This window comes from Sturnus vulgaris, chromosome 4, assembly GCF_052056855.1.
Source record: "Sturnus vulgaris isolate bStuVul1 chromosome 4, bStuVul1.hap1, whole genome shotgun sequence".
In the NCBI taxonomy this organism is placed as follows: domain Eukaryota; kingdom Metazoa; phylum Chordata; class Aves; order Passeriformes; family Sturnidae; genus Sturnus; species Sturnus vulgaris.
The window spans coordinates 31,790,563-31,818,382 of NC_142246.1; the positions used below are offsets into that span (position 1 = coordinate 31,790,563).

General features: G+C 37.9%; 2 protein-coding genes across 15 annotated transcripts; one reads left to right on the forward strand and one right to left on the reverse strand.

Annotated features, from left to right (window-relative positions):
* Nucleotides 1-404: 404 nt before the first annotated feature.
* On the forward strand, nt 405-12,268 carry CENPU (centromere protein U). 7 transcript variants are annotated; one of them, XM_088163498.1, is made up of 12 exons: nt 405-646; nt 811-882; nt 2,201-2,318; nt 3,711-3,840; nt 4,150-4,240; nt 5,648-5,717; nt 6,698-6,815; nt 7,198-7,276; nt 8,309-8,356; nt 9,691-9,752; nt 10,982-11,138; nt 11,781-12,268. In XM_088163498.1, exons 2-12 carry the CDS (start codon nt 832-834, stop codon nt 11,916-11,918), a joined length of 1,062 nt encoding a protein of 353 aa, XP_088019624.1. In that variant the 5' UTR covers nt 405-646; nt 811-831; the 3' UTR covers nt 11,919-12,268. The 7 variants fall into 7 exon arrangements, with proteins under 7 accessions (XP_088019624.1, XP_088019621.1, XP_088019625.1 ...); XM_088163495.1 differs by having other exon boundaries at nt 406-646; nt 5,645-5,717; XM_088163499.1 differs by having other exon boundaries at nt 406-646; nt 3,711-3,816; nt 5,645-5,717.
* On the reverse strand, nt 12,203-27,764 carry PRIMPOL (primase and DNA directed polymerase). Of its 8 annotated transcripts, none has more exons than XM_088163487.1 (14): nt 27,582-27,727; nt 25,247-25,317; nt 23,876-24,057; nt 22,732-22,823; nt 21,656-21,797; nt 20,021-20,168; nt 18,441-18,725; nt 16,620-16,782; nt 15,930-16,027; nt 15,439-15,525; nt 15,246-15,354; nt 14,008-14,090; nt 13,883-13,929; nt 12,203-12,885 (listed from the first exon to the last, which is right to left on the reverse strand). In XM_088163487.1, exons 2-14 carry the CDS (start codon nt 25,263-25,265, stop codon nt 12,580-12,582), a joined length of 1,761 nt encoding a protein of 586 aa, XP_088019613.1. In that variant the 5' UTR covers nt 25,266-25,317; nt 27,582-27,727; the 3' UTR covers nt 12,203-12,579. The 8 variants fall into 8 exon arrangements, with proteins under 8 accessions (XP_088019613.1, XP_014745164.1, XP_088019615.1 ...); XM_014889678.2 differs by having other exon boundaries at nt 23,876-24,060; XM_088163489.1 differs by lacking the exon at nt 15,439-15,525 and having other exon boundaries at nt 23,876-24,060.
* Between the last annotated feature and the right edge of the window lie 56 nt (nt 27,765-27,820).

Below are 27,820 nucleotides of genomic sequence, written 5' to 3' on the forward strand. Positions count from 1 at the left end.
ACTACATCACCTCTTAACAATTTAATTGCCAGAGATGGAATTTAAAATTTTCAAGCCACAGCCTACTTTTTTTTTTTTTTTTGGCACGCTCTTAAAGCAAGCTCTATTTTTGTGCTGTTTAAATTAACTGTTCCTGGCCGTAGCTTTCACTTTATCTTTGCAGAAGCGAACTCTTTCGCTTGCTTTTCCAGAGGCACAGCGTCAGTTCAGGGAGAGGGAGGGGAGAAGAAAATGGGAAGTTCTTGTGGTTTGTTTGTTGTATTTAATTAGAGCCATTAACAGAAAACTACTGAGGAGGGCGGCGCTTAGGTGAACTCTTCGGAACGCTGCATTGACCGCAGCGGGGCAGGCCGGGATGGAGGCGGAGCTGTCCCGCTCCCCTTCCGGCCCGGCGCCTCCTCCCGCTCCTCCCCTTCCTTCCTTCCCGCCGGGGCGCGCGCGTTCCAAAGGCGGCGGCGGGCGGAGCTGCCGTGAGCGGCCGCGGCGGCGGCAGCGGGGTCCGGGTACCTGCGGGAGAGGAGCTGCGGCAGCGGAGCCAAGGGAGCGGCCTGAACTGCAGCGTCCCGTGCCCGGCTCACCCATACCTGCTGTATACATCCATCCGTACATAAATATATAACCTCTGCGTCTGTCTGCGCTAAAGGAAGTGAGTTTTACCGCTTTTGAAGTGAGCTGAGCATAATAGCTTGAAGTAACAAAGAATAGTTCGAAGTAACAGAGATTTCCCATTCTGTCCCAAGCGCAGACAGAGAAAGCTGATTTGCATCGGGGACAATTTTTCACTAACTTCGTCCTCGGTTTTGTATTCAGCAGCATATACTGAACAGCGAAATGGCCTCAAAGAAGAAAATGAAGAAGAATCATACGAGCTCTAAGCTAGAGGTAAGTTTCTGTAGGTTGGGCAGAATTTAAATCAGTGTTTTGGTTTTGTAGAGAGTGTTCAAAGGAGGGCGCGGTGAAGGCCTTGAGGGGAAGCCGTGTGAGGGGTGGCTGAGGGGACACCTCATCGTGGGCTCAGCTTCCTCACCAAGGGGCTTTCAGGGGCAGACACTGATTGATCTCCTCTCTGGTGACCGGTGAGGCGATCAAGGCCAGCGGCCTGAAAGGTTGAGGTTGGATGTTCGGAGCTTTTCACCTAGAGGATGGCTGGCCACTGGACCAGGCTCCCCAGGGAAGTGGTCACAGCACCAAACCTGACAGAGCTCAATGTTTGGACAGCACTCTTAGGAACATGGCGTGACTCTTGGGGAGTGCTGTGCAGGGCCTTGTGGTTTCCTTCTGGTGCAGGATATTCTGTGATTCTGTGTTGTGTTACTGTGCAGTCAGGGCATTGTCTCTGGAGGGGGACGCACAGGACTTAATGCAGGGCTTGCTTTGCACTGGGAACTGCTGTGCAGTCCCTGCTGGGATGGGCTGGTGGGTTTTTTTCCTTTTAGGCGTAGCACAAAATGGACCATTGACTTTCAAATAGGCAAAAGTTTAAAAACAATCTCAAAAGAAGGTCTGTAGAGAAAGTAGTTTATCTGTATATTTGATACTATAATAGAAATGCTGGGGCACTGCTAAGCACTGGTAAAATTATAAAGCTCCAGAGGTCGATCTTTTCTGGTTATAATTTACCCTACAGATACATATAGAAATTAGTGCATTTTGTGAATGGCACACAAATATTTCATAAACTAGTGTCATTCTCCCTTACCTTTCTGCTTTACAGAAGTGTCTCTGTAATCCTTGATTTATAAACTCCACTTTTTTTCTCTAAGAAGTTACTCTGTAGCTCTTCAGTTTCTTAAGATGAAAGTAATTAAATTGGACAAGGGTGGAAACTTGTGATATAGAGATGAAAGAAGAAATATTTTAATGCCTGAAAAGAAAAAGACTACAGATCATAGAAACCAGGTACTAGAGTGTTAAAAGATTTCTAAGCTTGTGCACTTTTATGAAATAAGATAAAGCTTGAAGTAGAACACAGTATCAAATAGCAGAACATACACATTTTGTACCAGCACTTGTCTTAGGGGAAAATCCCCGTAGCCTGAGATAAAAATTTGCTTCAAATCCTTATTCCATAGATTAGGAGTCAATATGGTTCTGGTTAAGTGTACTTCTAGCCAAATGTTCTTGAAATTCATTGTCATATTTAATCTGTTGTACACTCAAAAAGCTGGGTAAACTGGCTGTTAATTTCATACCCATCCAGGTGCACAAAGCCAACTCCAATCGTCGCTGGAAATGTCTTCCACTTGAGGAACCAGATGTCTCAAGGATATTGAAGGTAGCAGAAACAAATCAACTTGAGGAGCTTGATGATTCCTTTGGTTAGTATTATCTTGAATGTCATTTAGTGTTTGATTTTCACAAACCAGCCACAATGGCAAAATACTTCAGGTGCTTACCTAGGAAAAGGTTTTGGTTCTTTGCAAGAGAAGTAATGAAAAGGAGAGACAGATGGGGTTTTGTATTATTTTCTATCATTTAGGAAGTAACAGGAATAATGCTGTAGTATGTGCAAATGAAAGTCAATGGAAAAATACTGGCTGTCCCACCTTTATAGTCTGGTAGAATTTCACACATCATAGTATTGCAGCTGTGTAAGAACTTAAAGTTAAAATCTAAAGTTCAATATCTTAACTTATTCTTTATTAAATTACACAAATTATGAAGTGAAATTTTTGCCATTGTAAGAGTACTCATGGCAGCAAACTTGGACATTTGCAGGAGTGTTGTTTTGCCACTTTCAGATGTTACTTAAAAAAGTAACATAAAGCCATACAATTTTTGGTGAAGGATTAAAACCACTTCCATGCTTTATATTTGACTTGTGTAATGAGGCCTCAATACACAGGGAGAGAATCAATTTAGGTGGTGTAGATGCTACTCTGGGTGGAGTCCTCTGTTATATCTATCTATATATTTATTTTTTTTTAAACAGTGTAATTAGAAGCTATAGGGAAAATGTTAAGATCTATTTCTCGTCTCTAATAGTTATTACTCTGAGAAAATTTTGGAAATAAATATGTGACAGGAACAGGATTGACAGTGAGCTATAAAATACAGTTTAGCGAAAGGGTTGTTTGTAAGGCAAGGCTGCAAAATAAAAAGCTCTTTTCCTTATTTTTGTGTTATGTATTTTGACTGTAAAAAGGATGCCCACTAACACAAAAGTTTTGTGGCAGTGTACTTGAAAAAGGAAATTTATACTGTGGAAGACATGCTAAAACCGAATCTATTCTATCTGTTCTAGTCTATTTTGGTAGCTACCTTCAAGAATTCTACATTTACAAATATTCTGTAGCAGCAGTAATTGCATTCCCATAGCATCTACTAAAGCAGCTTAAAATCTATATTAAAAAAAAAAAAAAAATTAGCAGTTTAAACGTGTAAAAGGTTTATGTATGCCATAGCGAAGAGACACGTGAAACAAACTGTAGCAAGTATTTTGCTTGCCCTATGCCATATGTTGCCTTGCCCTGTGCTGAGCTACCTTAGGTTTGGGTTCATAAAGAAATAGCAGGTGGATGGGTACATAAACTATGAAACCTTTTACTATATATATTTTCACGGTTCTCAAATAATACTTGTAACAAGAACTAACTTTTTATTAGTTAGCGAACCACAAATATTCTAACTAAATGATTAATGGCTCACAGTGCTCTTTGCCTTAAAAGATGGGAGCAGTGTTCATACAGTTTATCTTTTGTTCTTTGTAGATCACCCTTTGCACAGTACTGCTGTGGATGCTGATGGAGAGGAACATTCACAGAACGAGGCACTTGGTCGTGTTTCAGCATCACAGAGGCAAAATACAGACAGATGGTCTGGTGGAAAACAAATAAAATTGTCAGCATTTAATTTAATCTTTAGATTTTTAGATTTAAAGGGGAAAGTGTTCTAGTTAAATTATATGTAACAAAGAAAATTATTTTTAAAATATTTTAATTGAAATTTTAGTATATTCCTCATATGTTAAATCAAATCTAGCTTAAATTTGAAATTGTCTTGCTATTTAATTCAAGCAAGAACTTTAATAGTACTCTTATGAGACATAGCTGTACAAAATGTTCCCCAAAACACAAGGTTTTGTGTGCATGGTTTAAGATAATCCTTCCTCAGAGGTTAGTAGTAGTGGTGTATTTTTTCTTTTCCCAGTAAAAAACCACGTCACTCAAAGCTCTCCAATGGTGATGTTCAGAAATTCAACACGACTGGTGCTGGAGAGGAACCCCTTAAGGAGACTGTGGTACTGAAAAAGCTTCATGAGTATTATTGGTCAATTTAATTTTAGTTTGCTTCATGCTATGCCTGCATTACAGGGTGGGGAGAGAGGAAGACCTTCCATTGATTCTTAGTACTGTCTTAGTACTTAAGTGTATCCAAAATAATGAGTCCTCAGAGTACTCCTGTGAAGTGGCTTGTAGAGAGCCTGGTGCAGGAATAGCTGGAAGAAAAAGGCCATAGTCAGATCAACTTGGTGAGGCTAGCAAAGCAGGCCTCAGTCTCAGGGATACAGTGTCCTTGAGATAAGGAAGGCACGCAGAATTGAGAAAAACATGAATGCCGAAGGGCTTAGCTAAGCCGCACATCTAGACCAATGAGGAGCTAAGATTTTGCACTATGCATGAGCTAATTAAGCATTGTATTTAATCGCCACTCTGCGTATCAATAAAGGAGACTTTGCTGATGACCATATGGTGTCCGCGTCTCCCTTCTCCGACAATGGCTAGGTGAAATGCTTAAGGCTACAAGACATCACATCAACAAGGAATATAATAGCCAGGTGTTCCTGGATCCTACAGCCTATTCTCTTGCTCGTTTGGGAGTATATTCTTTCCTTTTTTCAATTATCTTCGTAGCTAGAATATACATTCTTGAGGAATGGCATACTAGATGGAATATGAATCTTTTGTATTTGTTTGATATTGAAGCAAAACAGATTTATGGGAAAAAGAATATTGATAAAATTAATTTTGAATATGCATTAGAATTAAAAGCTGTTCTGTTTTGAATGAGTGTTTTTGAACACTTACTCCACAATTAATGTGGAGTAAGTAAAATGTAAAATGTCTTAGCTGCCAGACATACAGCAGGAGTCAACTACCTGCAGGCTCAAGAAAGTACCTAAGGTAAAAGAAGCTGTGCAGTAGTTGGAGCAAGAGTTTTTTATGTGTTGAAATTTATTGGAATTGCACACTCAGTTCAGAGTGTTAGTCTTTCATCAGTAGCTGGATGCACACAGCACTCTTGTACAAGTGCTGGTGTGGTGTCACAAAGTAGTCGAAGTAGAGAAAGGATTGGGACAGAATGTGGGTGAAAAGGAAGGTGAGCAGACACTATTGATCAGAGAAATGTTAATCCTGAGCAATGACTGCTGAACCAAGGGTCCTTAAGCTCCTTAGGATGTCTCCAGCCCTGCTGCATGGCCAGTGGCTGACAGGGCAGTGGCCAGTGCAGTGCAGTCAGGCAGCCACTGCCCCACAGCAGAGTGACCACTGGGCTGGGACTGGGTGGAACAGGCCAAAGGAAATGTTACTGATGCTTTAGTCAGGAAATGCTTTCTGCATTTTGCCTAATTGTCGCCTCTCAGGAGTTTAGATGAGTAAACCTAGGCTTTATTCTGGAAGTTAATTTGTTTTTCATGTCACAGAAGGCTGTAAATACTACTGAATTCCAGGCAAAAAAGAAGCAGCCTTCAGAGGAGAACACATCAGATCCTTCTGGTAAAGTACACTTTTCAGAACTCCCATATAGCTTTTCTTCATTCAAGATCAAAGTTTTTCGATGGTTTTCATTTCTGGAATGTAGCAACACAGTGCTTCCAGAAATGGGACGTTTTAGTTTCAGTTTTGGTATAGACCCCCGTTTGATCCCCGTGGTTTCCATCCCTGAATTTGCCTGTTCCTCCTCTGAAGGGGTAAAGCATAGATGTGCATTATACCTTTAAGTCAGCCTGGTTTCCTTTGGAGGGAAGCCTGGAGCCATGGCTATGAAGCTGTAGGAGGTGTCAGTACATTCCTTGGTCTGGAAGCCTGGAGCAGCAGCTGTGGGGCAGAGCTTGGAGTGCCCTGACTGCAGAGCTGTGGGTGTAAAGACCCTTGAGACAGGGAGCTTCAAGACCGTGGCATTTTTCAGTAGGAAGAAGCTGTCTCTTGTGTCATCTTGCTTCCTTTGAACAGAACCCCATCACGTTTTAGTACTAGATTTACATTGGGGAGCGTGTGAAGAAAGATTGTTTAACTTTTTGTGGATTTGGTTTATAATACTATTGCAAAGTTTAAAGAAATGTATTTGTGTATAGTGGGTTTTTGAAGCATGTATGGTATTAACAAAAGAATGCTCACGATTCTTTGAGTAATGCAAGTTGTAAATTCAGGCTAATAATTTTTTAACACAAAAAATCATGTCTACAGTACATTATATAGTTTATTACTTAGTTTACTGTTGTGTTCCTGGGCTTGCTTGAATCAATAAAGAATAAGAATTAAGTTGCATATCATTGATCATCCCAGTTCCAGGTAAATCTATCACAGTTGCTCAGGCAAAGAAGGTGAAATAATTTGAATATTCCTCTTCTCAAATTTCATGTTAAAATACTCATAACTTTTAGATGGTTATTTTGATGGTGAGCACAAGAGTTTTTCTATTGTATTACAATGTGTACCTGAATTGTGCAATGCTTATGTCCATTTTGTTGTTCCAGTGGATAGCCCACATTCCATGCAGATGTGGTGTCCCAAAGAGCTGAAGAGATCTGCTAGAGATATTACAGAACTGGATGTTGTTCTGGCCGAAGTTGAGAAGATAGCAGCAAATTACAGGTAAATATTCTGCTTTCCCATGACTGCATATTCAAAGTTTAAAAAAGAAATATCTGTGGTTTTGCTAATGGGCTGTCGTTTAGGGAATCAGTATTGCATGGTTACATTCTGATGTTAATGATTATTAATTATCTATTATCTATTACAAATGTTTCTTCACATGTGATCCTGACATGGTCTCCAGGGATTTGATATTCGAAACATGAACAGCATGTCTCAGCTGATATATTTCAATGTAAAATGAAGCTATTGCCAGTATATGAAATATCTGTAGTTGTCTAGCTGCTTAACTTTGGGTTTTATCTGTTGCTCAAAGGAAGCGTTTTGGATGAGATTTCCCCTTTATTAAATCTAATGTGTTTTGTTCCTCTGACTTCTCCAGACAAAGCATAGAATCAAAAATTTGCAGAAAGGCTATCGATGACTTCTCTTCTGATTTCAAGGACCAAATCACTGATCTTGTAAGTACACCAGAAATAAAATCAATTTTGTAGTCAAAATACCTATGGTTTTACATTGCCCTCTACACATTCATTTTACAAGCTGTAAAAGTTTCCAGTCTCTTGTCAGTATAAGTAATATGAAAACACAGTTTGTCGTGTGCAGGTTATGACTGGCTGCCTCTGTGCAGGCTTTCACAGGAATTGCCTCTAGACACAACACTGCTGTCATGCAAGTACTTTGCCAAATTGTCACCTTTTGAGCATAGGGAAGCAGCCAATAATCCTGAAGTGTTTGTCATATCTAAATCAGTATGTAGTGAAAATGGTGAGCTGTATAATTTAAATGAGCATACAGCTCTCTCAAACACTGTTTTAAAAGCTCATTGACTAGTTTCAAAAGGTTGATTTAATTTTTGTGCAATCTCAGTGACTTCTCAGTAAGGCCTCTAACATAATCCAGGGAAAATCATCCTTTTTAAATTAACATTTTGAACATAACTGTAAGTGCAAGATATTCGAAAACCATCTGAACACAATCCTGTGCCATGTGCTCTAGGATGACCCTGCTTCAGCAGGAAGGTTGGACCAGAAGACCCACTGTGGTCCCTTCCAACCTGAACCATTCTGTGATTAATTGGCTGGAAAGATTAAGGTGATTATGATGAGTAAAATGAACATAGAACTTTGCAGGAGCTGTGCCAAATACTAAAGCTGTAGTTCTGAGTGGTTCATTAGAAGTAACAAGTGTTGGAATTACCATATTAATACATCTATATAAAGGTATAGAAAAATTAAGGTAGGTAGTATTACAGGAATTGGTACAAGGAGTATGATTTGCACTAACTCCTTTTATCCAACAGTTTTCCTCTGGCATGAGGAGAGAGGAAAGAATCAATACACAACCAGTGATGTCCCTCTGAACCAGGGTTGCTTATTTTTTTAAAATAAAAACCAACTTTTTTTGATATTCCAAAGTAATCCTTGCAACCATGTTTTTAGGAAGATAGTGATGAACTCAACCTGTCAACCTGTAATTCTTCTTCTCTGTAGATAGCAGGAGTCCAGGAATTAAAGAATATGAAGAAGAAAAATGCTAAGGTAAATACATACATATCTCTAGATTGTACAGCATACATTTGTGGGCACTGGAATGTCAAGAACTTGACTGGAAGAGATAAAATAATTGACAAAAAGGTGTAGTGTACTCAGAATCAACTGCACAGAGATTAGGGAACCACGAGAGGTTTTCTGGAAAAAAACATTTGGAGTAAATGTGGTGGATTGCAAACTCTAGTTTTATACTGCTATATGGGGGAAAAAGAATGAATGCACATTAGGATGGGTAAGATCTATGCATGTCAATTACTCTTTTAGCTTTTTGTTTGTTTTTTTTTTTTAATGAGTAATGATGAGGCCTCTGGAGAGACAGTTAAATAATGAGAGCTAACCTTAAGGAAACATAAGTGAATATAAAATCTAAGAGAGCAGCAAGGGTAGCAACCTATGAGGATAGAATTGGATTGCTTAATTTAAAGAAGGGAAGTCTCAGGCAGCTGCATTCCCTAAATAGATGCAGAGTTTTTGTTCAGAGGAAGACAGTTCCTCTCTTAATTTAGAGGAAGTAGTAATTCGCTGAAAATGCAATGGGAATGTTGACAGAAGGAGGCACTAGTGTGAGGGCAGAAAACATTGCATGGTTTCATCAGGGAAAGGTGAATGCTCTAGAGAGGAGAGATTTAAGAACAGCTCAGGCACTGTCTGGATTTCTATATATTCTGTAAAATTTTCAGTGGCAAAATAGCTTTAACGAATAAAGTCAACACAAAGGTTATCCTGGGAAGTAGCAATTTTTATGCTAAAATCGTGTTGACTTCAGGTGAGATGGTAAACTACTCTGCACATAAAATGAAAATCTAATTAAATACCTAGCATTCACAGCCAGTAAGATTTATCCTTAGTTTGCTTCTTAGATATTTGTTTACAATTAAAATTTTAGTTGTTAAGTTTAATTTTATGAGTTTTAGGTGTTAATTTTTTTTTTAAATTGTAAATTGTATGTTATATTAAAGAGAACTTGCTTAGTTATGGCAATCATCCTGAACATACATCTGTATTCATTTTTAAACCTAAAACCTCCTAGAGTTCATAATGTTTGAAATCAAAATGTCACAAACTCCTCTTGTATGCTTGTAAATCCAATGTGTTTTAAGAAAAATTTTGGATGGAGATTAGAGTTTGACATTTTAAACAGCTTTAAATTGTTTCAAATACAGATGTAAAATATGGCAGTTTATCAGGTCTGGTATCTTAGAATTTTCCACAGTGACAATCAGCATAAAATCTCAGAGAAAAAAAAAGGCAATTAAATTTGAGTTGTTTGCCTTTGAAGTTTTAGAAACTGTTTCACAGACTTTGCTCACTGTTTGTTTCAGGCAATGACAAACATCAGAAAGAAAAGGCAGCGACTGGTGCAAGTCAGAGAAGAGCTAATTGGGTGTGTTTCTAACGATGCACAATAATATAGCCTGAAGAACTTAAGGAGTCTGGTATTTTGTAACTTGGAAGGGAAAGTAACTTTTTTTGTTTTCTCATTTTGATGAAACTACCACTGTCTTTTGTTTTTACAAAAGCTCATGGTAACCTCTCCTTTCATATATTTCATTTCACATATTTCATTCACCTAGACAGTCATTCTTGCAAGTTCTCTTAGCTAACTATTTACTGGGAGGGTGTTTCACACCATATGCTCATAGGAAGAACACCAGTGTTATAATTTGAATTGCAAAGGTGCTGGATCATAAATTACGGAAGTAATACAGAGGAATTCTTTGGTTTTGAGGTGGGAGATTGTATTTCACCTCTGCAGGTTGGCAGGGGTTGCTCTTAGTATATAGTTTGTTTCCTTCTGATGTGGCCACACAATTCCCTTTCTCTATCTCGGCATTAATCTTAAATGTAATTTAGGTGTACAACACAGCAATTACGTGTTTGGAAGAACCATTAGACTTGCCCAAATCCCTTGGGCTGCTAGTGAAAAGCTTTATACTGAAGCTGCATTTAACATAGACCCTGTAAGGTAACTCTGTAGAAACCATGGGCTTGGATCCACAAAAACAGGGTAAAAGCCTTTTCTCTATGGCCATGAGAGATGTTTTTCTTTGTAGTACTATGGACAAACTTTGCTCAGAGAATTATTTGAAGCCTCTGAAAGCTGTCTTCACATTTTAATATGTTGTGTTTTAATCCTTTGATCATTTTAAGAAAGCTTCTTTCCTGCAATCCTGTTGGATGGAAATCACTGTTGGTGCTCAGTTTTTGGAGTACTACTTTAATGAATTGAGCACTCTAGTTTATTTAGCAGAGGTGTCGGTAGTTTGTAGATCCTGAATATGTTTCAGCATAAGCACTGAACAACTGAGCTTGCCAGGCAGGGGTGTGCAGAACACCTTGTATTTAAGAAACTACACTTTAAAAAACTTAAATGCTTAAGAAGGAGTTGCTGCAGTGTCAGACTCAAAAGAGAAGTGTGGGTCTTTTTGGTGGATTTGGACTCATGCCTCTGTTTAAGTAATATACTTGTTCTACCCAAGCACCATTCCATAGTAACCTATGTTTCATATTTTTGACCAACGTTTTAAGAATTCCTTCAGAGGAAACAGGATCATAGTTATTCATGCAATAAATATGAAGATGTAAGCATCAAAGTCTTGATCTTTTTTTCAGAGCTGAACCACAACTGACTCAACTACAGAGAGAATATGCTGAGATGCAGGAAAGGAAATCTTCCTTGAGGCAAACAATTGAATTAATTACCGATTTAAAGGAGCTACAGCAAGAATGTTTGTATTATAGAGAAGAAAACCCAAAAGAAAAAGTGGTAGTAAGTACATATTCTGCATGTGTTTTTGTTTTAATTTATGAAATCCAGTTTTTTGTTATTGGTCTTTGTAGAAGCAACTTGAGAATCACTGCTGAACTTTACTATGGTATCTCATTTGTTTTTTTGGTTGCATGTTAGAAGCTGAAGTATTTCAGAGGAGATTCTGCTGCCTTGCTCTCAGTATCCAGGAATTCAAAGGACATAGAAATGAAACAGTTGTCCTTAGTTGTAACTTTTTTATAGAACTTGAAGATTAATAACGGGACAGAAGTAATTTATTTTTTGTGTTGTTCAAAAGTAGGGAAAGCTCTGCATATAGGATGCATGTAAGATCCTTCCATGGAAGATATTTAATACTGAGAACAGTGTTGGTATTTCATGACCAGAATAACTTCTCATGTAGCCTTAGAAGCCGTTCCTATTGTACCCAGAACCTATTGTGGTATTTTGTGTGGACAAGGCTTACACACCTGCCATGTGTAAGGGAAATCCTCACCTTTCAGAAGACACTCTGATTTTGGCTGTTGTTCACTTTTAAAGGTTATATTGCACCATTTTAGACAGCAGAAATAAATACTTTTATGTAAGTGATCCTTACAAGAGTTGTAATGTTGCCCTGTAATTTCATTTCCTTATCAACAGTATGGAACTTCCAGCCTCCCTGCTCTTCTGGTGGAGTCTTGGAGAATTCTAGGAGCGGAAAAGCACTTTGAGAGTATCAATATGAAGCTGGAAGAGGCTCTGGCTGTACAAAAAGAACAGAGAGCAAAGCAAAATTAAGTGTCCTTTTAAGATTTTCAGACAGTAAGTAGAAACACTTATTAGAATTGTCAGTGCTTAAAGCTTGTTTAATCATTGTTACTCTATTTTGTTTCAGTGTTTAAAAGAAGTCAGCAACTTAGAGACTGTATCTTTTTATTGTCAAATAGTCTCAGAATGTCAATGAAAGGAAATAGCAGTTGCAGTTAATAAAACTTCTGTACTCTGAACAAGGTTGGGTGTTAATCTTGTGCTGTTAAATAATCTTGAGAGGAATATATTTGTAAAGAGAACACAGAGTCTGGTTGAACAAAGATGAATAAACAAATCTCTTTATTAAATTTGCATTTGAAATAAATTATTTAATCTCATTTATGGAAATAAGAAGTCTGTTCTGTTGGCTTCTCAATAAAACTTGGACAAACAACTAACAAAACAGAAACTGTACAGCAAAGAGCGTTAAAAGTGCTAAGCTTGGAGGAGCATTCACAATGAGTTTTTTAGTCCAGTTCTCTTCTGCCCCCCTGTAATCTTCCATGATCTCCTCATGCCTGTTGAAGTTCACCCAGGCACTCCATTCCTTGTCTTACAGCTCTGGAGTGGTGCTTGTGAACTACCCCACAGGACCTTCCACTCCAGCATGCGACACACAAGTGTCATTCATTGCTGGCCAGGCCTGTGCCTAGCTGCCTTCTTTAGCGTAGAGGTCTTCTTTCCTTAAAGCTGCCAAAAGAACTTCATCTGGGATTTCTTCCATGGCATAATTCAGACTATCATCTGCAGCTTCAGCTAGTTCCACATCTTCAGCAGCTTCTAGGAAAAAGGCGTCGTCACGTGTGTTTTCCCACTCACTGTCTGACAACACGAAGTCTTGAGACCAGCTGTTCTCTGCAGATACTGAGCTTTTTGACAAGCCTGACACATTAGAATGTGGATTTACTTTTCCTTCTGTGTGCCCCCTGTCATCCATTAGGGTGGACTCTTCTTCCTTTGAGAAACAAGAACACTACTTACTCCATATGCAATACTCTTTCTACCTTTAACTGCTCTGCAAGGTTGAAGTTTGTGCTGTCACAAAGAATGGATACTGCAGAAAGCTGACCAACACTACACAACTTTCCAGCACATTCATGTATAGCCACATTAACCTGTGGAAGCCTATTTTAACAGGACTAGAAATTTGCTGTTTTTCTAGCACCCTGCAAGTAAAGTAGCCCATTGAATACAGCTTCATAAAATAATACAAGGTTAAGACTAACTTAAGTGTCTGTTCAAAGATACTATCAGGACCTGAAAATAGAGTTAAATGACACCTTCTGTGAAATAACACTAACAGCTATTGATGAGCTGCTTGAGTAGAGCTTAACATGCCATTCTGCTGTATGACATTTAGAGCTGTACAGTTAAATTTATAAGTTGAAAAAATGCCAATTCTTATTGCCTAAGCAGTGGAAAAACTTGTATGTTCAGGGCACAGAGTCTAGGTGCAGTATCAGGTCTGTTTAAGTATTCTGTCTGTTTGGGAAAACGTGCTGCTTTAATACACTAAAACGGAGATAAATGAATTTCAGAAACGAGGGTTGCTGACTGACATTTGACTCTGACTGACTCAAGTGTTCCAGAACCAGTTCTATTTTGCCTTGCATGAAGTCAGACATGCACAGCAGAGCTAAACTTGGGCAGTTTTTCTGTTCTGCACCTGGAGTGGCCTTGTGGCTCAGACATTGGGAACTGCTGTTCACATCAGAACTGAAAAAGTCTTTAGTCCCAGGTGACATTAGACAATTTCAGTCACTTAGCATTGCTGGCGAACTTGAAAATAAATACATGAAGCTACCACACCAGCACAGCTGCTCTGGGGACCTCTTCTATACCACTGTAACAGTGCATGGAGCTCTCCCAGCAGACTGGGATGTTAGTGGGAATATCCAAGGACTTCCAGAGCCTCACAAGAACTTGAGCATCTCAATAGGACAGAAACGTACCTCTTTGAAAAGGGATGGGAGGCAGATCCCAGGCGGTAATGGAAAACCTAAATCAAATATAAGATATTAATTAAAGTTAACATTCCAGAAAGATATTAAGTATAATTGAATCGTAGGGTACATACTTTGTGATTTGAAGTTTTGTTCTCTGCAGACAGGATCGTGACACTTTTGATACCACACTTCATTCTTTAGATCTACCAGAATCCTAAGAATTAAATTATTTAGTTTTTTAGTAACAGTACATAAATGAATTCATACAGTAGGAAATTCTAACACTAAATGAACAGGTTTTGTTTGTCCTCAGCTATGGCCATTGCTTTCATACTCTTGGCATACATACTTGTTTTGTATGATTTTTAGTAAACTTCAGGTTTCTTAAGTTTAAAGAAATAAATTTTTAAGACTAACAACTGAAAGTCAAATGTAATCAATTTCATTACATTAAGCTTGGAAGAAAAAGTCATTAAGATTAGCATATGGGACTTAACTGTAAGATAAGATTTTGCTGCTGCTGCTGTTACACACAATTTCATTATAAAAGCCACATAAAATCTTTTCTGTCAACTGATTAGGCCACTTAGCTTTTTCAACTGTGCTTTAGAAACAAACTTCAAGAACTCACTTGAGAAACAGCAAGTTCATCCAGCTGTGGGCTTTTTTGAATATCCTTGTTTCTCAGAAACACATTCCTTATGTTTCAGTGATTTTAAATGTTACATAAAATTATTTTCAAGTTAAAATATTTATACTAATTATATACTGTAATTCTAATATAATCTAAAAAATTGACTTTCCATCATTTATTTTGCTAAAACTACAGGAATCCTGAGTCCTTGTAGAGCCACTAGCAAAACTCCTCTTGATTCATGTGGCAGGAATTATCATCCTAAAATGGCAATTCTCAATTGTTAAAATGAAAGAGTCATTTTAATAATGTAAGAATGTAATTTAAGATGCACTGTAAATTAATTCAGAAGCAGTCTGCTTGCGTTCTTATTTTTCAGCTTCCTAGCTTGGAAGTATCAAAACATAATACTATTTAAAAGCTTTAGCATACTCTGACTTTTATGTTAGCATCTTTGGGCCCATATTTTAAATACCATGGAGATTACTTCATAGAACTATGAGAAATAAAAGTCCAGTAACCACAGAGTAAACTTGGGGTGGGGGGAATAAATAGCTTATTTGGTTTTATGGGGGATTTTTTGTAAATAAAATATTGTATCCCCACAGAGCAAGACAGCAATAGTGTAACAGTTGCTGATTTTATCCATAAGAATTTTTTCAGCATTTTGAGAGAATAACAGTTGAACAGGAAAATAAATAAAGCTCTTTTAAACTGAATAGTTAAAGAACATACATTATATTGTTACTTTTGTGAGCTCTTCCAATATTTTCACACCAACGGTAACCAGAAATATCGTAAATAAGTAATTCTTTGAGAGAGAAGTAACTCCATTGTCGTATCCCTGAGAAAAAAAAATAATTATTTAAATTCTTTAGAAATTGTGCTGCAGAAGACTAATTTGTAAATAGTAAGGTGGTCTCTTTACCTCCTTGTAGCCCATCTTTATTAACCAAAGAACGAACAAAATTATCAATTTCTGGATACGGCGAACCCTGGTAACCTTCCATGGGATCTGGTAAACCAAAGGCCACAAACAGACACTGTTAGAGGGCCTGCCACTGTAATATGCCATTGTAACACTTACACTTCATATAGACCATAGGCAGAGAATTTACATCAATCACATCACACCCTTAAACAGAAGCAGATATAAAGTCACTGCTTCTTGTAGATCTTTAAACTGCCACCCCCAAGGTGCAGAGGGACCTGGGACAAAGCAAGACAGCTGTGGTTACAGGAGGGGAGGGTCAGTGGCATTCAGGTGCTGCAGAGCATCCTGCAGTGCAGATGTACTCTGCCTCCTGCAGAAAGGCAGCTGAAGAAGGGCCCTCCTAGAAGTTACCAGGTGTACAAGTCACAGAGCATTTAAGTTAAGAGTATTTTTTTTCTATGCAGTAGAGAAAAGGCTTGAGGTACCTCTGCTGTTTCTGGTAGTTTTACTGTTTAGAAAAGCAGACATTTTTCTCTCCTCCTCTGAAAAGCCAGATGTCAGAACTTTTATGTCATCACTTGCTCTGAAGAAAGGAGAGAATACAAAGAAAAGACTATGATTCTTACAGCACAACACAGTACAATTTAATTCACTGTAACATGCCACAGGGTGGCACAACACGGCACAGCCCTGGGCCCAGGGGGTGGCCAGGAAACCTCCAGAGGTCTCTGCCAACCTTGACCATCCCATGGTCATCCCATGGTTTGCTTTTCCCTCTCCCTGGAGCACTTTCCCTTCTGGCCTTGGCAGTTTCCCTAACTCCCACCATAGGATGGGGGTCCCTCCTCCCCAACAGCAATATTTGATTCCTAGTCACAGGATCTGACTAAACTTAATAATGATTATATTTCGGCATTTTGAATGTGCTTAGAGAAATGAGGCACAATTCAGAAGCTGTACCACATTTGAAGGCAGGTTTAACAAAAGAAAAAGATTCCTAAGAATTTATTTTCTTCAAAACCAAGGAATTCTACTAGGAACTCCTAAATTACACTGTAACAATGTTAATTCAATAATTGCTTATTCCTAGTAGTTGTTTGTAACTGCTACAGGAGAATTATCATTAAAATACATATTTAAAAATACCATATATTTGACTGGAATTAAATAATTACCCAACGTTGCAGATTAAAGAGGAAAGAAAATATGCTTCTTCCAAGGAAATATCCTTTTCACACTTGGGGATAAACTTATTATCCTCTGCTATCTTCAGAACCACATTTTTTCCTGCTTTTGATGACTTATACATCCGGAAATTTCTATTCTTTGTATAAACTCCTACAGGAAAACAGATATTTCTTAACACAGCAGTGCTGGCTAGGATTTAAGATACTGAGCATTTGTAAATTAAACAATTCTCCTTAGGCCGAGTCAAGAGTCTAATGAATGGACAAAAACTGTTACTGACTGGCTCACATCCGATAGAAGAAATGCAACAAAGCAAGATCATGCACACATTTACACTTTTATGTTACAGAATAATTAAGACAAATGCTCAACACCTCTAAGTAGGCATTTTAATAATTCTGACATTATAATTGTTAAAAGTTTTCCCTCAGTACAAGAAATTGGTTCTTTCACAATAACTTGGTGAAATACAACTGAGCCCAAAAAGCTGCACAATTATGTTAACCAGAAAGAACTTAAACTTTCTGTTTTCTGTAGACTGCTTCACAGCTTTTCTGAAGCATGTATCAGGAAAGCTTAATTCCAATCTCAAAAACAAACAACAAAACAGTGATTGGATATCTTAACGTTGCATAATCTATCTAATAATTGAGAAGGTGAGTTTTATTTGCAGGTTGCATTTGATTTTCATGAAGAGAAAAAGCACTTACAGAACTCATATGAGAAGACTACCACAAAGTTTTCTGTCTCTGTAGCCTCATTATATAATTCAGTATTTCAGCAATTTTGACTTCAGCTTTCCAATTCTGAGGTAATATGTATAACATAAATATTGAGGATGGTTAATTTTGGAAAACTAACATAAAATCATTTTAAAAATTGAGGCAGGGAAAAAAATTTATTTAAATTGCATTCACCAATATGCTTGAAAGAATTTTGAACAGTAGGTTCTGACTCAGTAACAGAGAAGCCTACTGTAGCCAAATTTGGGATTACATTTCAATAGATCAGACATACTGAAGAGGCTCACAATAAAAGTGATCCTGAATTCCATGGGAAGAATTTGAAGGAATGGGGGCTCTTCAGAAGAGTCTGAGGAAAAAACCCAAGGTAAAGTCCTGAAATGTGTAACACACTGCTGTGCAAATAGCGTGCTAAGCTATTTTCATTTCCCTGAGATAAGGCAAAAAGCAAAAAAAAACCAGAAAGATAAGGAGGTAAAGAAGGGTGGAACTTTCAAACTCTAGTTTGACTATGGGTGTTGTGCTCTGGAGATTTGTAACATTTTAATACCATGAACAGGCTATGCCCAGCTGAGCCATGAAGTGCCAAAATTTCTATTATTCTATCACTGAAAGCTAACAGCTGCCATTCCAAACAGGGAAAGAAGGCTCAGTTCTTACATGTAGAAGAATATAGAAAGCCATGCCTGTAAGACTTGTTCCTTTGTTAAGCAGCTTCTAATTCAACTGAAATAACAAAAATGCAATATATGCTATCCTCTTTTTATTAATCCAAATGGGTGCACTAAGCCCCTAAGGGGGAAAAAATTAGTCTTGTGTACAAAGAATTACTTTAAACTTCAGAAAAAAATAACTGAATGTAGTAATATAAAAAGTTCCACGGACCATGAATCCAAGGTTCCTTTAAAGTACAGCACTTACAGTCACAGTTTCAGCATGTTTTTAAAGTCTGACCATAGGGACAATAGTAAAAACAACACTGTTCTTCTTTCTGTAATTGAAGATTAAGGAACATTTCATTCTTAACCTTTGTTGCATCCCAGAGAGGTTTAAAAACACACTTACCTAGATCCACAAAAAGCTGCTTGTTGCCTTCTTTATTGTTTACTATTAGGAAGGAAAAATCCAAATTTTCTCCTTGGTGTAGCATTTCCATATCCTTTGTTTCATGAGCAATGGCTGGCCAGTCTTTAGAATAATCTTCACCAGCTGTGAGATTTGTAAGAGAACCATCTAATCCAGCTCCTGCAGAACACTGGAAAACATGCCCTGCTTCTTCTGTTGGAATCTCAGCAGCTTTACTGTCCATTAATCTTATGGCAGGCTGCAAAATGGTTCTCACAAAATTACCTTAAAAACAACCAAAAAAGGCCAGAAGCAGGTAACTTCATTTATGAGTCAAGAAAAAACTTAAGAGAGTTTCTGTACAAAACATTTTTCATAACAGCCAAGATGGAAGTGGTTGAAGTTTGGGGTCTTTTTAGTCCTCCTGGATTTCTAAAAATAAATCTTTTGACCAGCCCACTGTATAAAATGTTTCTGACCAGTGACTGAGAAACTAATGCCTTGCAAGAATTTGTATTAAATGTCTTTTAAGTAAACAGTTCTAAATATTAACAAGCTTGGATTTAGGATTCTGAAAAGGTTGTGATTGTCCCCCTCACTACTGCTTTCCCTAATTTCACTTTCAGAATGATTGAAGTTTACTTGCAGCTTCATGGTGTATTTACTGATGTGAGACCTGGACCAAAGCTTTATTCAAACAACAAATTACTTTTACAAGAGTATTTTGTAAAGACTTTTCAAACTCCCAGTATTGTATGTAATTCAATTCCCACTGTACCTCCAGGCTCTGCCAGATGGTAACCAAAGACAGACAAATAAAAACCGTGGCCAAATTAGTTCCAGGGAGAAAGCAAGAAAATAGAATAAATACAGATGTGGGAAAAAAAATATGAAGTGGAAGGAATACTGGCAAGGACTATTCTGCACTTGTTGGACAAAGCTTCCATGGGGAACACGAATTAATATGAAATACTGTTCCTCTCATGATACATATCAACAGAATGACTCAGCATATCAAACATCAAAATCATCATCCCCATAATTCAGTACAGCACAACTGGGGCATACAAATCAGTCAAGACAACCCTAAACTGGCAATTCTCTGTGTTGGAGCTGCCATATCTGAGAAATCCCAACTTACTTAAACAATTACAATTGCTTTCAGCTTTCTCTTCACCATGTTTATGCACAGGTGGCTTGAAATCATCTTTGTCCTGCCTTTTTGACAATGTGCTGAGCAGAAATTAAGTGTATTTAGAGCAAAAAACAGCAGCTTTAATTGTTAAGACTGACATTAATCTGAGAATTAACGAGTTGTGGACTTGCCAGTTTCATAGAAATCAGTATTTTTAAAATAAAACATACAGGCACAAAAAAAGGTCACATTTTTGCAAACACCCAGCTAATTATAGAAAAAGAAAGTAGAAGATGAGAAAAAACAAGGCTTAATGAAATAGACAGTAATAATGTGTATGCTGGGAATACATATTTGTTTCCACGTAATTCCATTAAAATAAATACTCGTGGGAGATGGCACCTCACCTTTTATTTCTAGGTGTAGGAGAAAAGAACACACTCACCAATATGAGTATTATCCTTAAATACAGTCTTTTGGGGTAGAAATATTAAGTGCCGACTAAATTTTTCATCAGTACTGGAATCCAAGTTCAAGACATCTTTTGATGAACAATTTACATCATAAAGTTCTTTTAATTTTTGGCTGACAAGCTGAAATTATAAACATTATTTATGTTGCTTTACTGTAGTAGTTGTATCTATAAAAACTAGCTTCTACATTTTTCTCAAGGCTTTTTTTTCCCCTCATTTTGAGGATACAATTAATTTAATTCAAACTAACCCATATCAAGTTTTAACCAACTTTGACACAGACTGCATTTCCTTAAATATGCCAGTCACATGACACTTAACTAACAGTGATAAGCTGAGAAGACTTCCAAGTTTCTCAGGTCAAAGTCTGGTTAGGAGGCTTAACCCTGCAGGTTGTTTTCCACCACAAACAGCTCACACCCACAGTGGCAATGTTTGTAATGCAGGCTCACCAGGAGTAAAGACGGAGGCTGTCACGATATAAAGGACTGGTGAGCTAATTCACTGTTATGACTTAGCTAATTCATTGGAATGACCCAATAAATAATAACTAAGCAGAAAACATATTTCACTCTAAATTAGCTCTAAAAAAAACCCCTTTAATAAACCAAGCTAGTGATTACTCATGTTTAGGGCAGTACTCAGAACCTAAAGATCTGGAAGCTTTGGATTTTAGCAGTTCAGATCCCCCACCCAGCAAATCTAAAATCCTCTTCTTAGCCTGAGGAATCTCTGCATTTGAGAGTTGATCCACAATGGATAAACCCCTCCAGATTCTGTGTTAATGAAGGTACTTTATGAAGGAATTACCTCAATAATCTTTTACTTTTGTTCACTTCTAGCTAGAGACTTGTAGGTGACAGAAGTCTCACAGACATCCACTCACAATGAGATTTTATTAAAAGATATTTTTCTAAAAACATAAGAATGCCATATTGAACTTGCAAAGAGCTCATTCAGAAAAAAAAAATTGCAATAAAATGGAAACTGTACTATTTAATAAAATTGGTAATTAGCAAAGGTATTTAATTTTGGGTACCAAATGATAAATGATCCAAATGGGTACCATTTCGGTACCAAATGATAAATGCAGGCACGTGATGCTCTTTATATCATCATTTAACTAAATTATAATGAACTGTCATCTAAATAAACTTTCAGGAGAAATTCATCTAAGCCTTGATATAGGACTGCACCATTAGGCAAAGGAAATGAACTGAGGAATATATGAATGGAAGTTTTATTGATGCTACTTTAAAGAGTACCTAAACATTCTTAAAGCAGTTTTACAGCTTTGAAATGGCAGAAGACATAAAACAATCTTTAAAACTAATCTTACTATGTCAGTAAACCTACCATGAATACAAACAGTCCAACAGCCATCATTCTTTATTTTTGTCTCTAAATTAAATTTCTTGTCTCTCACTTTGATTAAACTCTTGCTTTAATTAAAATAGAATTTTTACTTGATTAAAAATAATCATTGGGTCTGCAATTCTTTTAATTTTACTATAGCACAATCAAGATAAAATGGTAAATACTTTGGTTTCATATTAAATTAACAACGAATTCATATTCATCCACAGCATGACTTTGCTCCAGTTTACCTCAATTAACTTCATGACCATACTCTTGCCATCTGCATCAGGATTCGCTGGTTTGTAATACTCCAAATCAAAATAAAGTTTGCAAGCATATTTTTCAGGAATTACTTCATAGCAATGCATAAGACTTGATTTGTAACCTTGGCTAAGGAAAAACAAAAACAAATCACAACCTCTCATGATAAACATTACAAGCATGATAAACATGCTTATCAGCTGCAAACAAGGATCCCACATATTTTATTCTGCAACAACCACCCATATTAAAAAAAATGTTGTAGCCTATGATGCTTTGAAAAATTTGTAACTAACATCAGCATTAAATATCAACAAAGATTATTTGTCTGGCCTAGAATTTAATTTTGTAAAGTATTCTCCTCTCCATGTCCCCCCCAGTCTTACAATACATACAGAAATGCTGAGAATTCAAGCAACTATGAAAACTACAGTAAAAAACTTATCACTCATATGTCTTTAGCACAAACAAAGAGATTATATAGTTTTTTCTAACTAAATTAAAAAATAATCTCATAGTCAGTTTGAGAAAAAAATCAGGCTTTATGTATAAAAAATTACTCCGGTTTCTTTCACTTCATAGTGAAATGTTTTATTATAAAAGAAACAAATTAGAGGAAAAGTTCAGCACATCAAGCAAATGCAAACCCATAAATCAGTTTCCAGACATCTGCATTAATGCCCACTGAAACTGCTGTATGACTAGTCAGAGAAGTATGTTTTTGTCATGTGTTGGTATGATCCCCTGAGGAAAGCTGACAGCCAAAGCACATCTATTGTTAATAAATTTCAGTTCAACAGACAGAGTACTTAATTCACAGGAAATAATGGCAACCTGCTACTCAAAAGAAAATTGAAACCCGCTATAGAATATATTGTTTTGTCCTCATGAACATTTTTCCCATTGTCAAGATGAAACCTCAGGTAACCCATGACAGCTCTGTGCTACTCAGAGCAGCAGATGGCTCCTGGGAGTACCCATCCAGTGGTACCTCTTACTAGGTAGGATATCCAGTATACCACTAACTTTTAGTAACATACAGGGTACCTTCTCAAATACTCACGTGTAATAAAACCAAAGCTCTTTATATGTTGTCACAAGGTAAAACCTCTGTCCACTCTGTGTGTTCTTTTCCAAAGCAAACACATGAACATCCTTTTTAAATAAAAACATTGAATTTTTTTCGTTAGTTTTATTCAAAAAACAATTTATATCTTTGTAAGTTCCTACTTGGTACCAGTTAAAGGTTAGTAAATACTAGAAAACTATAAACAGATCACTTATGCTTTTCCACGTTCAGTAGCATCTTGTTTTAATTTAGAACATCATTCTGATTTCAGTTACATGGGTAAAACTTTGGAGCTTTTCTTTGCTGTGCAGTAATGTAAACTGTTTTCTCTGCAAACTCTTGGTTTTTTCTGATCACTGTCAAGTACATCTGAAGGGAAAAGGAGCAATGCCCTGAAAGGAGCAACCTCATGGACATGATGGCAGTATAAATTTTATGGGCAAATACTCTTCAGACATTATGTTGTCTAGATCCAAAAATGGAAATCTGAGAAGAAAATAGAAAAAAAACTACTGCCAAGCCAATAAGAACCCATTTTGGAAGACAGGCTGTCAGGATTATTTAAATACCTGAAACAGCATGGAGAAAAACACAATACTTCCTTTAAAAATAGCAATCAATTTGAAAAGTATTAAACCGAAAACAGAGGATATCTTTCACACAATATCTATTTGCCTAATCTCTTATAATCATCCAAACTTGCTACTCTAATGTCACTGAAGAGTCGTATTGTTTTTATTTAGTCTCTGCCTCTTCTTTATCTCTTTCTCTTCCTCATTTTTTTCCTCCTCTATCTTCCTACTCAATTCTCACTACCTTCCCATTGTCCTGCCCACCGTGACAGCTTGTCCATCTTGAGAAGGAACAAATTTATCACTACAATGTTCCCAAAAAGCTTCTACTATTCGAAGTTAACACCACATATGAACTTGTATGTTAGAACAGAACTAGTATTTCTTAGAGATACTTCCAGTGCAACATGACCTACAAAGACAAAAAAGGAAAAAATAACTTGCTGGTTCAGGACTGGGAAGATCTTGCAAACGGATAAAGACTTTACTGCCAACAGGAATTTTAAGTGATGTTCAATGTTGTAAGTATATAAAGAGTAGAGACATTCACCTAACACATAATATACCTCTTGGCAGGTTTTTATGTAATTAAAAGCTTCAGCCTGTCGAGAAAATATTTTCCAAACAGAGGATGGCATAGAGGGTTTGGACAGTCTTGGTCTATAAACTTTAGGAAGAGGATGTCTTTCATAGTGAGATGCTAGTTCTTCCACTTTCTTCAGTCTTTCTTGCCATTTTCTCTTCATTTCTTCTAAAGCAATTACAAATAGTCAAATCAGTATCAATCCATTTGCAAGACAATTTTAATTTGAATATATCTTCACTGCTTTTGATTCTGGTTTTGTTGAATATCATTTATTAATTAAATGGGAGTAGCCAAAATTCCAAATCAACACCCAACCTTGCTAGGATACTCATTTTAATATTAAATGTCTCTACAGTGCTTTGGAAGTACAAGAGCTTCATATAAACACTATCAAAGATAAACACAACAGAATAAAGACAATTAAAGAAGGCCTAGGAAATTTCATTTTTGTCTACAGAATGGTATTACACTCCTCAGAAAGTATACAAACTGTCGACTAGGCACATAACATTAGTAAAGAGTTAAAAATACTAAGAGTAAAAGTAAAAAAATATTTTTGCTTTATGGTTGGGGAGACAAATGAGATAATTAATTTGTATGGGTAGTACAATACTTGAATTCATAGGAGGAATTAACACTTCAATTACTTTAGCTCTGAGTATCTCAAAGTAAAAGAACTGAAATCCAAAATAAGAGCTCCGTCCTCCTCTGCCAACCTTTGCTATTGACCACTAATACTTTCACTTGCTTTCAAAGCTCGTGTACTTTTCACAACATTAAAACAGCAATCTTATCTCTTTTCAAGAACTAGAACCATGCACTGACTCTTGCTATCTTGCAACCTTTAAGCTTCTAGTTCCATAAAGTAATCCAAATGCTGTAAAGTAATGTAATAAAGTATAAACACACATATGTACAATTATCTGTAAATGGAACACCTACAAATCAGTAAAAAGCAATGCCAGGAAACTGTGAAACAGAGGAAGAGAGGCAAGAAGTAACAAACATGAAGGAGAACTTTCTTGTTCAGCCCAGCCTAACCACTTGGTTCTCCTAACAACTCCTGGGTTGCAATGAAAGATAAAAATGAAACTGAGTGTACTCAAAAGTATTCAAACCTTTAACAAGCTGGATCCACAAGGAAAAATTAAGTATTTAACTATTCTTGTGGGGCCCTGAAACCTAAATTTTAGATCCACTCATTTCCCCCTCCAAGTTTTCCACAGCAGAAGTTACTGGACACTTACATTTCTGCCCACTGTTCTAAGCCCGCCAATGTTTTGATAGTCAGTGCCTGTGTCAAATCTAAGTAACAGAATGTTTTTTCTCTAACAGGGATCAAACATATTACCTCTATCCCCCTTGTCCATCTTCTGGCCTGTGCATTTTCTTCACTCCCTTTTTATGCTCTTAGTTCCTTCTCTGGGAATGAAAAGATTATAGATAGCAATCAGCATTTCTCAGAAGTGCTAACAAAACTTTCAGTTTCATTTTGGTGCTGTTGGCTGTAAATTATGTGGGTGCAAAAAACATCCCTATATCAGCCCTTTTCCACAAGGTGACCATTAAAAAACGAAAGCAAAGGAGAAGCCCCGTAATTCTCTATTAATTTTAAACTTTCTAGTTATATCAGGCCATATTTTTGCAGAAACACAGCTGGCAGAAGGTTAATGACTGTTACTTTAAACTGAAACCTATCATGGTTCTTGTAGTCCACTCAGTCTCTCAGGAGTCCAACATGTCAAGGTTTTTCAAGGCAACTTAATTCCTGTGTGAACTGTAACACAACACATCTATTTATAGCCCATACACATTTACAATTAACACTTACAGACCAGTCTTCAGAGTTCACTGGGAAATTCTCATTTTATCTTCCTCTCTTATGTCCCACCAGAAGTAAGGGCAGTACTTACTTTTGTTTGACTTGACTGAAAGAAATTTTCTTACCAACTTGTTTGGTGACAACATGTTTGGACTTCAGTGTTATTGACTCAGCAGGATGATTGCATGGAGAGCCTGGAAAAATGTCTCCTGAGCAATGACTTAAAGAACTTGCTATTTCATTTTCTCTATTTTATGGAAGACTACTTCTCCATTTACTTCTCATGATAACGACAAAACATATTACCCTCACCTGCTGACAACTGAAGCTGAGATATGCAAATTAACTGCTACTCAAAATAACATTACATTTGTTTCCTGGCCAGTGTGTATCATGCAACATAGTTCTATGGCAGAATTCATGGTCCTTGACACAAATAAATCCGTGAGATTTTCTCCCAGCTACCAATTCAGGCTTAGAAGAACATGTTAAATTCCTTAACGTTAGTGAAAATTAGCTTAGATATCCTTACATTGAGGTGACGAGTGGCATATTAACAAACACCGCTCATCTTCCCTCAACCACAACAAATTTTCATCATCCCCTCCCCTAGTAGAGGAAATGGCCTCTACAATTACAGGATCACAGAATGGCTCAGGTTGGAAGGGATCACAGTCGGTCACCTGGTCCAACCTTCCTGCTCAAGCAGGGTCATCCTAGAGCACTTGGCACAGGATTGTGTCCAGGCAGTTCCTGAGTATCTCCAGTGGGGGAGGCTCCACAACCCCTCTAGACAACCTGTTCCAGTATGCAATCTGTTCCTCAAATTAAGATTGCAACTGCAAAACTCAGTACATCACACCTGGTGATAAGACCTCAAAAAGTAGGTCAGTATCTGTTATGAGAAGCTGGAATACGTAGCTTCCAGTGTTATTCTGACTTCTGCTACTGAAGGTCGATGTAGAAATATGAAACTAACTGACCTGAAAGTTGATGACAAAGCCAAAATCAGCCCTCAGCATCAGAGTGCTGTTGTGCAAGGCAGGTCTGTGGGCAGCTAGGGACAGTCCCCATGCAGGTGGGCAAAAACCCTGCCCAAGGGAAGGTCCTGCTGTGGTACAGGCCAGCTCACCCACAGACATCTTGCTCACTGAGGTCAGGAGGGGGGGCTGCTCATTAGTAATTGTCCCCAAAGATTATTCTAGCTGGCCTTTTCCTTACAAACCATCATTCTGTCAGAATCACAGAATATTCTGAATTGGAAGGATCATTTAATCCAGTTCCTGGCCCTGTACATGACAAGAGTCACACTATGTACCTGAGAACGTTGTCTAAATGCTTCTTGAACTCTATCACGTCTGTTGCTGTGACCACTTCCCTGGGGAGCTGTTCCAGTGCCTAAACTCCCTCTGGGTGAAGAACCTTTTTCTAATATCCAATCTAAACCTCCCCTGGCACAGCTTCAGCCCATTCCTTGGGCCCTGTCACTGATCACCACAGGGAAGAGATCAGTGCCTGCCCCTCCTCTTCACCTCATGAGGAAGCTGAGACCACACTGAGGTGTCCCCTGTCTCCTCCAGGCTGAACAGACCAAGTGACCTCAGCTGCTCCTCATACGGCTTCCCCTCAAGGCCCTCCATGACCCTCATAGCCCACCTTTGGACACTCTCTAATAGTTTCATAACCTTCTTATATTGTGGTGCCCAAAACTGCACACAGCATTTAATGAGGCCGCACCAACATAGTGCAAATGTACCAGAATAGGACACATATTTCAGGCAACAGGGCAACTCAAGCAAAAGCGCAAATCTGACAAGGTTTGGGTCACACCACTCACACCCAAGAGCAGCAAGGGCAGCCATACCCAGCTCATCGCTCAGAGCCCGCAGGACGCGGTGGCTCAGTGTCCCGCCATAGGGACGAGATCCGCCGGGACAGCAGAGCAGAGCAGGGCAGAGAAGCCACCCCGAGCCTCCTCAGCCTGGCGTCGCACGGCTCCCGCCGCGCCAGGAGCGGCCCGCAGGCCGGGCCCGCCTTCCTTCCCCGCGCCGCTCGCGCCGGCACCGACTCACCGCCCGCGCCCGCTCCCCGCCGCCATTGGGG